We start from the raw sequence: 10,340 nt of genomic DNA on the forward strand, positions 1-10,340 counted from the left end.
AACATTAGAGAGAGATCCTCACAGAACTTTCTATTAAAGGACTATATACTATTAGACATTCATTGCTCGATAGAATAAATTATCCATACTGGAAAGCCATAATAAGAGCATTTTCAAAGTCCATTGATAAATATGTGTGATTTTCTGTTACTTATGGTTAAGAATCTCCCACGGTTATAATTGATGAAAATAAGAATGTCATTTTTAAACCTATTACTCAATAGGATAAAAATGACTATGAAAATGCTAGATTTAATTGTAAGGCAATTAACGCCATCTTCAATGGTACTCCTAATGAGTTTTATTATGTGTACTTATGAGGTTGCTAAGAATGCTAGGGACATCCTTGAGACTACACATGGGGAAACTACTACTATTAAATTGTCTAAATTGCAAAGATTAAACATCACTTTTGAAAACCTTAGGATGGAAGATAATGAGTGCTTTAATGATTTTTACACCAAACTAAGTGACTAGTTTCAATCTTAGTGAAAGGATATCAGAGAGCAAGGTGGTCAAAAAAATTCTTAGCTTTCTTTCGGAATGGTTCTAAGCTAAGGTCACTACTATAGAAGAAAGTAAAAACGATACCTTTAGAGTTGAACAACTTATAAGAAATCTCCAAACTTATGAGGCCTTTCTTTGTCAATCTAGAAAAACTAATGGGATTGCTATAGCTATGTTGAAAATAGATGAAGATTTCAGTAAGGATGGGTGGTGATGACTTTATTTTGTGAAGAAGTTCAATAGATTCTTTAAGAGTTCTAAGAGAGATAGCAATAGTCAAATAAAAATAAAGTGACAACTTTGATTGGTCAAACTAGTAATGTTAAACAAAAGGACAAAAATAGTAGCGAGGGATTGTGATGCTATGAGTGTCAAGGGTTTGACGATATTGTTAATAAGTGTGCTAATCATTTAAAATATAATGGTAAAGTTATGAAAGCTACTTGAGATAATTCAGACAAAACTGATGATGATAGTTCTAAAATTGAAAATAAAAATTTTCTTGCCTTTATTGCATCTATTTCATCTTCTAATCATGGTCTTGAATCTTTGAGCACAAATAACTAGGATTTGCATGATTTTGATTTGGACAACAACATGAATATACAGAAGGCTTATGAAGAATTGTACGAGGATACCTATAAATTGAAGAAGTCTAACCTCAAGCTTATTGATAAGGTAAAATGAAGTAGACAATTTGAAAGTTGATGAGAGGCAAGAGGAGTTTTTTCAACTTTTGGATAGATAAAGAAAGGAGATGAATCAATTATTGATCAAATACACAGCAATTGAGCGAGAACATAATCATTTACTGAAGGAAATCATGATACTAAAAAGGAAGTCGAAGTTGGATGAAATTTTAAATGTTCAAATCCACGAAAATAAAAAATATGGTATTGGATATGAAGGAAATTCATCTAATATAAAAATAGTATTTGTGACTGCCGATGGATAAGGAAATTATGTGCCATAACGAAAAGTTGAGATTAAACATAAAAAAGGTAAATGCCCCAAACATTGTTAGAAATCAGGTAAATCAAAGACCAGTATACCCAAGGTGAGAAAGAGTAAATTCATACTTACATGTCACCATTGTGGAGTGATAGGACATATTTGCCCTTGTTGCTTTATTCCAAAATAATTGAAGCAATCTTAGATGCATGTCACGAAAATTAGAGTAATATGGATTATAAATTCTGATATGTGATATTTTGATAGTGGGTTCTCTAGGCGTATATTCATGGATAAACATTTATTTACTTCTCTAGAAAATTATGATGGAAGATCTGTGACCTTTGAAGATGGGAGTTATACAAAATTAGTAGGCAGGTTAGTGTAGTAGCACCTAATATTTCTAAACTTGATAGCATTTTGTATGTTGTAGGACTAAAAGAGAACTTGCTGAGCTTTAGTCAAATCTATGATGATAATCATGATATGCATGCATGATTCTTGACAAACAAGATAAAACGGTAATTTGTGGTATTCAAATTTTTGATAACTGGTATTGGGTTGGCCACTAATAGATTGAGCTGTAATTTTGCGTATCTTGATGAAACTAATTTGTAGCATCAAAGACTAGATCAAATAAATCATAAGAATTTTCGTAGATTATCAAAGATCAAGGTTTTTAGAGGAATTCTTAGGTTGATCTCTCATTCTAAAACTATTTGTAGCTCGTATCAATAAGGAAAATAAGTCAAAAGTATAAGAAAACTGACTATCTTGCCACAAAGAAATCCTTGGATTTAGTTCACATGGATCTAATAGGACCAACAAAGACAGAAAGCATTGGAGGTAAGAAATATATATTCTTTATGAATGATGACTACTCTAGATTTACTTTAGTTAGCTTTCTACATAAAAAATTTAACACCTTTCAATGTTTTAAAACCCTTTGCCTAAGAATTCGAAAAGAAATGTCACTAAAATAGATTGTATCCATTTAGATCATGGTGGAGAGTTCGAAAATAAACTATTCATGAGTTTTTGTAACTCTCAAGGTATAAAACATGAATATCCTGCACCTAAAATTTCTTAATAGAATCATGTAGTTGAAAGGAAAATAGAGGGGTTCAAAATATGGCACGTGTCATGCTTCATGCAGTCTCTAAAAATTTTTGGGCTCAAGCAGTGAATACCATGGTGCATGTTATTAACTATGTATACTTAAGGCTCGGTACGAATGAAACTGCCTATTAGATTTGGAAAGATAAGAAATCAAATTTGAAATATTTCAGAATCTTTGGTAGTAAATGCTACATCTTTCGTGATCATGAGCTCTTAGGCAAGTTTGACATCAGAAGTAATGAAAGTATATTTTTGGGCTACTTTGAAACTAGTACAGCCTATCTTGTCTACAATTTGCACTCATCTACTGTTATAGGATCTACTAGTGTTGTTATTGATTATAACTCTTTGGATATGCCTAACTTACTAGTTGATGTTGATCCTGCATGTACTGAGGCACTTTGGAGGAAGCTGAAATTGAGGATCAAGGCATAGACACCCTGGATGCAAACATGTCACAAACCACATCAAGTGAAAGAGAGTTGGAACCATATTCTAGAGTGAAGCTACATCATCCTTTGATGCAAGTAATTGGTAATATAGCTGAACCAATAAAAACTAGGAGACATATTCGAAATGAGATAAACTTCCTTTATTACACTTCATTGGTAAAGCTTAAAAATGTTAAAGATGCTTTGTTAGATGATGCATGGGAGAATGCAATGCATGATGAGTTAGAGTAGTTTGAATGTAACAATGTGTAAACTCTTATGCATAGGCCTAGCAATGTTAATGTTATAGGAACAAAGTGAATTTTAAAAAATAAAACTGGCGAACAAGGGGTAGTTGTGAGGAAAGAAGGCTAGACTTGTGGCTCAAGGCCAAATACATTTAGGTTATAGAAATAGATTTTGATGAAACTCTTGCTTGTCATATGCATTTTAAATTATTTCAAATGAACGTGAAAAATGTATTTTAAATGGGATCATAAATGAAGAAGTGTATGTTGAGCAACTAAAAGGTTTTAAGGATTCCCAATTTTCCTCCCATGTGTATAAGCTGCAAAAAGCCCTATATGGTTTGAAATAGGCTCCTAGAGCCTAGTATTACAAGTTGACATATTTCTGTTAGAGTCAGGGTTTACTAGAAGGTGGGTGAATAAAAATTTATTCATTAGTCGTGAATTTGGAAAGTTTATGGTAGCTTAGATTTATATAGATGACATTATGTTTGGGGCTACGTTTGATAAGCTTGCAAGGGACTTTGCATAGTTATTGTAGAGTCAATTTGAAATGAGTTTGATGGGTGAACTGATGTTTTTCCTAGGACTTCAAATTGGTCAATTTGACAATGGCCTTTTCATTTCCCAATTTATATATGCTAGAAATTTTGTTCGGAAATTTGGATTGACAATTGCAAATCATGCTATAACCCCTATGAGCACGAGTGTAAAACTTGGTAAGGATGGTTCTAGAAAAAGTGTTGATCCAGCCTATAATAATAAGAAGCTTGCTATATTTGAGTGCTAGCCAACCTGATATTGTCTTTAGTTTGGGAGTTTGTGCTAAGTATCAATCTAATCCCAAGGAATCACAAATTTTAGTGTTGATTAGATATGTAAATGAGATGGCTGATTATGTGATTTGGTATACATTTGACACTAGTGCGATTATTTTAGATTTTTTGATGCTGACTAGGTTAGGTTGTGTGATGATAGGACTATGTGTATCTTCATTGTTCAAGTGAAACTACTTTCTAGTAGCTAATGAATGTAGTTCAGGTAGAGGCGGTCGGTGGCCTAAGAAAGACCAATCCAATGGATGAGGATGAAATAAAAAAGTCTCAAAAGTTGCCACTCTTTTCTAGAGAGCAAAGGGATGGATTTGCTAACTAGTATTAGAAATAAATTGATAGCTTGGCACAACTAGAAGCAAAATTCTATATCTTTGACTACAGTTGAAGATAAGTACATAGCTACTAGTAGTTGTTATACTCAACTTTTATGGATGAAACAAATACTCAAAGACTATGGGATAGATTAAGGTAGCATGATTTTATATAGCAATATCATGAGTGCCATCAATATCTCTAAGAATCCTATTCAGTACTTGCGCACCAAACATATTAACATTCACCATCACTTCATTCGAGATTTGGTTAATGATAAAAATATCATTTTGAAATACATACAAACTGAATTATAATTGAGTGATTTATTTACAAAACCCTTAGATGCCCAATTATTTAAAAAGCTTAGAACATCCTTGTGGTGTGTATAATTTCTAAATCATTTATTGGTTTTTGGACTAGTTTTGAGGTTTTCTTTTGCCTTGTTTTTATGGTTTGTTTTAGGCTCAGTTTTGCTTCAAATTTTAAAAAATTTGCAAGTTTACCATGATGGGAACCACATCCATTAGTGAACCTTGATATTCTTGTTTAGCTCTTGTAATCATAATTGTGGACATATGTTATGGTCTGAATATCTGCTATTTGATTTGGATCGAATATAGGAAAGCAGCCCACACAATCGAGGGAAAATATTCACCAGATATTCTACCGTAGTTAGAATATTACAAAACAAGGGTGATCGATCTATAACTTTCTAATCTACGTTTTTAGTATTTACGCCATCCATAGAGTCAGACTACAATTGGGATAAAAATACGAAAAAGTAGGGCGATGGTGGAGGTGATGGGTGGTGGTGATGGTAAGGTTAAGGATGATAATGATGATGAGGGTGGATGGTTTGAGGTGTTTAGGAGATAAGGATGAAAAGGGAGAAAGGGCTGAGATCCCAAAAAGGAGGGATGACTCGATAGACGAGGGAGGTTAGAAGATCATCGATGTCGAGATGGCGCACGGCTAGAGCTTGAACGAAGGGGAAGGAAGATTAGGGCAGAGAGACAAGAAAGGAGATAAAACTCAATATTCATTTTAAAATCTTTTTGGTTGCCATCCACATATTAAGGGGCTAACCAAACAAACAAAACAATGATAATTATTAACCCTAGAAACAGTAAATTCTCGCCGACCACGTTTGAACGAGTATTTCGTGTTATCTATTGCTACGAATGTATGCAAATGTTCGCACGCGGGCATTCGAACGGGGTCTATGCGTTTGAATGCACAAATTGCGTTATTTATTGATGTGAATGCCTATAGGCATTTGCAAGCGTATTTGAATGCACTCCGTCCTGCGTTTGAATACAACATAGAAAATCCTTATTTTTTTTGAAATAAATAACTAAATATAATAAGAAAAGACAGTGTGTGTATCCATGCTCGAGATGACTCGATGAAGTCCGAATCACACCATTTTACCATGCTTCTGCTCACTTTGTCCTTAAAGTGTGAATTCAGGATATCGCTCCATCAAGGTTGTCTTGAGTTCCTATGTCGCCTGCTCCTGCATCTGTCCCATGCAGCTTACCAGCACCTCTGTAACTATTCTTTCTTCATGTTTGACTCTCCTTTATGCTAGGAATTTCTCTGGAGTGGGCTCAACTGCCTCTGATTCGGGTTCGGGTAGTTGTTCTGTGACCTGATCAACTAGAACAACTTGGGCTCTTAAGTTGGATGTATGAAAAACAGGGTGAACTCGAGATGACTCGAATAGGTCCAGCTTATATGCAATCACTCCCACCTTCTCCAGGATCTGAAATAGACCAAAGAAGCGATGTGTCAGCTTTTGGTTCTGAATAGTTTGTATCGAGATTTGCTGATACGGTTGGAGTCATACATAGACCTAATCGCCAACTTCATAGCTTCTTTCTTGATGTTTGTGGTCATACACTTGCTTCATTCGGTTCTGTGCTGTTGCTAGATAAAACTTGAGCCACTTGAGTACCTCATCCCGTTCCACTAGTACCTCATTTATGTCGGTACGGTCAAGTGTGCTCAACCGATCATAAGATCTCAATGTTAGTGGTGCACGCCCATAGACTGCCTCAAAAGGGGTCATCCCAACAGTAGTGTGATGAGCTGTGTTGTATAAGTACTCTGCCCAAGGTAAGCTAGCCATCTCTTCGGTTGCTCCTCGATGAAGCATCGCAAATATTGCTCAAGGTAGCTATTAACAACTTTAGATTGCTCGTCGATTTGAGGATGATATGCCGAGTTCATTTTTAGTTCAGTACCTTGCTGCTTGAAGTACTCTTGTCAAAAGTGACTCATGAAGATCGAGTCATGGTCTAAAACTATTGACATTAGCATTCCATGCAACTAGGCTACTTCTTTCACACAAATTTCTGCTACCTTCCTCGTAATGTACGAGCGCGCTAGAGCTGAAAAGTGCTCACTCTTTGTTAACCGGTTGACCACCACCATTATGACCGTATATCCTCTGACTTGAGGCAGTCCTTCAATGAAGTCCATCGTCACATATTTCCAAATTTTCTCCGGAATAGGTAGGGGTTGTAGTAGTCCCGTTGGTTTGGTCGAGTCTGCTTTGGTGCATTGACAAACTTCACATGCTCGAACATAAGATAGCACCTCATTTTTCACCCTTGTCCATACACAATTTTGTGTCAACCTCTTGTAGGTTCTAAATGTTCCTTCATGCCCTACCACAGGAGTATCATGGAAGTGGTGAATCAAAGCCACCTATCGTTCGGGTTTGGCTGGGACTCATACTCACCCTCGACTAGTAGTAGACCGTCCTTCACTTCTAGCCTAGGATAGCTAGATGGTTCTTCCTTGACTTTCTTCATGAGCTCCCTCATCTCTGGATCTTCCACACATGTAGCTCTAATCTTCGAAAGGTAGGGAAATATCGGAATAGAAATCATGGTTAAGTCGGTTGGTTTGGGTTGCCGCAATAGTGCATCGACAACTCGAATTTTAGTTCCCTTCTTGTACACCAATTCATAGTCGTACCCCAACAACTTTGTCACCCGTCTCTATTGTGCTGGATTGTAGATCCATTGCCCAAAGAAGTAAGGAAGACTTCGCTGGTCAATACGCACCACGAATCGCTGACCGATGAGGTATGGTCTCTATTTGGTGATCGCATAGATAATGGCTAGCATCTCGCGCTCATATGTAGGCATCATTTGGTTTTTCATTGACAATATCTTTCTCATGTACGCCACCGGCCTTCCTTCTTGCATGAGTATAGCTCCACTTCCAATTCCTAACACATTGCTTTTCACCACAAAGGGCTTGGTGAAATTAGGTAATGCCAAAACTAGAGCAGTGGTCATTGCCTTCTTCAATGCTTCAAAGGCCTTCGTTGCCACCTCATTCCAATGAAACTCTCCCTTCTTCGGTAATGATGTCAAGGGAGCTGCAATCTTACCATAGTTGGCAATGAATCGACGGTAGTAGCCCATCAATCCAAGGAAGCCCCGCAACTCTTTCGGTGTTTCTAGAATTTGCTAATGCATTATGTTTTGCACCTTGCAAGATCGGCTTCCACTCCCGCCGCTGAAATAATATGGCCAAGATATTCCAATCTCGGCTGGCCCCATAAACATTTGGACTCATTCACCTTCAACTTATTGTTTTTTAAAATCTGCAACACTTCACGAAGGTGAGTAAGATATTCTTTTTATGAGCGACTGTACACAAGGATGTCGTCGAAGAAGACTAGCACAAACCACCTCAATAACGCCTGAAAGACATCATTCATCAATTTTTGGAAAGTGGAGGGGGCATTAGTGAGTCCAAAAGGCATGACGTTGAACTTATAATTCCCATCATGGGTGCGGAATGCAGTCTTGTGCACATCCTCGGGCCTTACGCGGATTTGATGGTAGCCGGCTCTCAAGTCTAACTTGCTAATGTATGTTATGAACCAAATCTAGAATGATCTGTTTGTAAGAAGATTATGAAAATTTAAGTGGAGGTAGCTTCGTGAGTTAGAATTTTAATGACTTTAGTTTCACCTAAATTAGAGATTGAGATGAATGTTAAAACTAAAATAGTGGTGATAGGTCAAAGAGAGCAAAACGGTAAATATCTAACGTTGTGGCGGTCATCGGAGGGTGGCGAACGACCAAGGATGGTGGTGGATAGCTGTATTGTAGGGTGGCTGCTGGAGATAGGAGGTGGCTAGGGTTTGGATGCTTGAAAAAGATCTATGGTTATGATCTACTCCTATGAAGATAAAGATAAATTAATGGCTAAAATAAAAAGATAAGGACAAAAATAATAACTAGCTAAACTCAGATTTCTCCTAATGATCATTATCAACACATGTCCACCCTTATTTATAGGAGTAAAATTCCTAGTGGATCGGATCTACATGCGAATTATTTGATTTATTTGAAAATCAAAATAATAAGATAAAGCTAAGTAACTAACTTGACTCGACTCGACTTAACTCGGCTTAACCTATGTGGTCGTATCGTAACAAAGTAAGAGGCCCCCGAAAGCTTATCCAAGAGTTCTTCAATGACCAGTATAGGATACCTATCCTTCACCATGATGTTATTCAGTGTATGGCAATCCATGTAGAAACGCCATGTCCCATCCTTCCTCCAGACTAAGAGCACTGGCTAGAAGTATGAGCTTTGGCTCGATTGGATGATTCTATTGTTCAGCATCTCCTTGATAAGTCTTGTGATCTTCTCCTTTAACACAGCACATTAGCCAATCCCGCTCCGGGAGTAATCTCAATGCGGTGGTCCTAGGGTCGAGCCGGCAGCATGCTGCGTGGCTCCTCAAACACCTCGCTGAATTCTTTCAGTAAGGCGGACAAATCACTATGTACTTCCTCTTTCTTTGCATGGCCTACTTAACCTTGGATCACTTGCATTAAAAGCCCATGGCATCCGACCTTTGGTAGTCCCACCATTGGTTGAAGTTGTGCTCCAAGCCACGATCAAATTTCTTCTAACCGCACTCACTTACCACTTCATTTGAAGTCCATCCACATCTCTGAGAAGTCAAATGTCATCGGGCCCAAGCTTTGCATTCATTGCATCAATGTCAGCCCCTCGTAAGAATTCACTCTGTGCAATGTAGGATAGACATTCGGATGACTGGCTAAAGACTTCAAACATTGGAAACTCGTTCAAACGGGATTTTGGAACGCGATGATGGAACTTCAACCCGTTTGAATGCTCTAGATCTTGTTTGAACATATTTGTTAAGTCTACTCTCATCGGTCCAATTTAGATTTTTCTAGAGGCTATCTTTTTAGACATATAAAATGGCAACTTGAGAAAGGTGTGAGCACCTTTGGAGGTTACATTGAGCTACACTTAAGAGGAAAGAGATGTATTTTTGGAGATGCCAAAAGCTTGAAGATATTGGAATCATCTCATGCTCGTTTAGTCTAAGATTGAAGAAGATATTTAAGATTGCCTCAAGGGTCACTAAGATTGAGCTACAACTTTAAGGTTGTGAACCAAGCACAAGAAGCGGTGTATTAAGGGGGGAGTCAAGCAAAAATACTATTGTGACAATTACAGGTAATAGTAATCGATTTGTAAGTATTCTTGTAAATGCTAAATCCATATTGCTTGATTTTTTGTTTTTATCTCATAGGAGAAGTACATTAGTTTTATTACCTTAAAATGAATTATTTCGTATTAAAATTTTGTTTTTTGTGCATATTTCATTCTAATATTTTAATTCTTAATAGGTCTCGTTAGTAGTGTTCTTCGCCTAATAAGTGTTTAGTGTTTTCATTTAATATATCACATCTACTCCCAAATATCCTAGGTCTAAAAAATAAACAACAAAGGATTAGTATAATACCTAGAAGCAAATGCCAGCTCCCAAACCCTAACCTGTGGTGGATGAGGAAGAGGGATGTGATTTCCTAAATCCTAGGTTGAGATTATTTTGGAAGGAAGATAAGATGTTGGTTGTTTAAC

General features: G+C 36.9%; 1 protein-coding gene across 1 annotated transcript; it reads right to left on the bottom strand.

Moving 5' to 3' along the window:
* Window positions 1-7,511: 7,511 nt before the first annotated feature.
* Window positions 7,512-7,847, bottom strand: LOC140758236 (uncharacterized mitochondrial protein AtMg00860-like). Its single transcript, XM_073094333.1, has one exon. The coding sequence runs from the start codon at window positions 7,845-7,847 to the stop codon at window positions 7,512-7,514; it is 336 nt and encodes a 111-aa protein (XP_072950434.1).
* Between the last annotated feature and the right edge of the window lie 2,493 nt (window positions 7,848-10,340).

The sequence above is a fragment of the Typha angustifolia genome, chromosome 3 (assembly GCF_048772165.1).
Source record: "Typha angustifolia cultivar Huaian chromosome 3, ASM4877216v1, whole genome shotgun sequence".
NCBI classification, from domain to species: Eukaryota; Viridiplantae; Streptophyta; class Magnoliopsida; order Poales; family Typhaceae; genus Typha; species Typha angustifolia.

What these genes read in the sequence shown, in the direction of transcription:
- LOC140758236 (XM_073094333.1), bottom strand. Translation starts at nt 7,847, where the DNA reads ATGGGCTACTACCGTCGATTCATTGCCAACTATGGTAAGATTGCAGCT.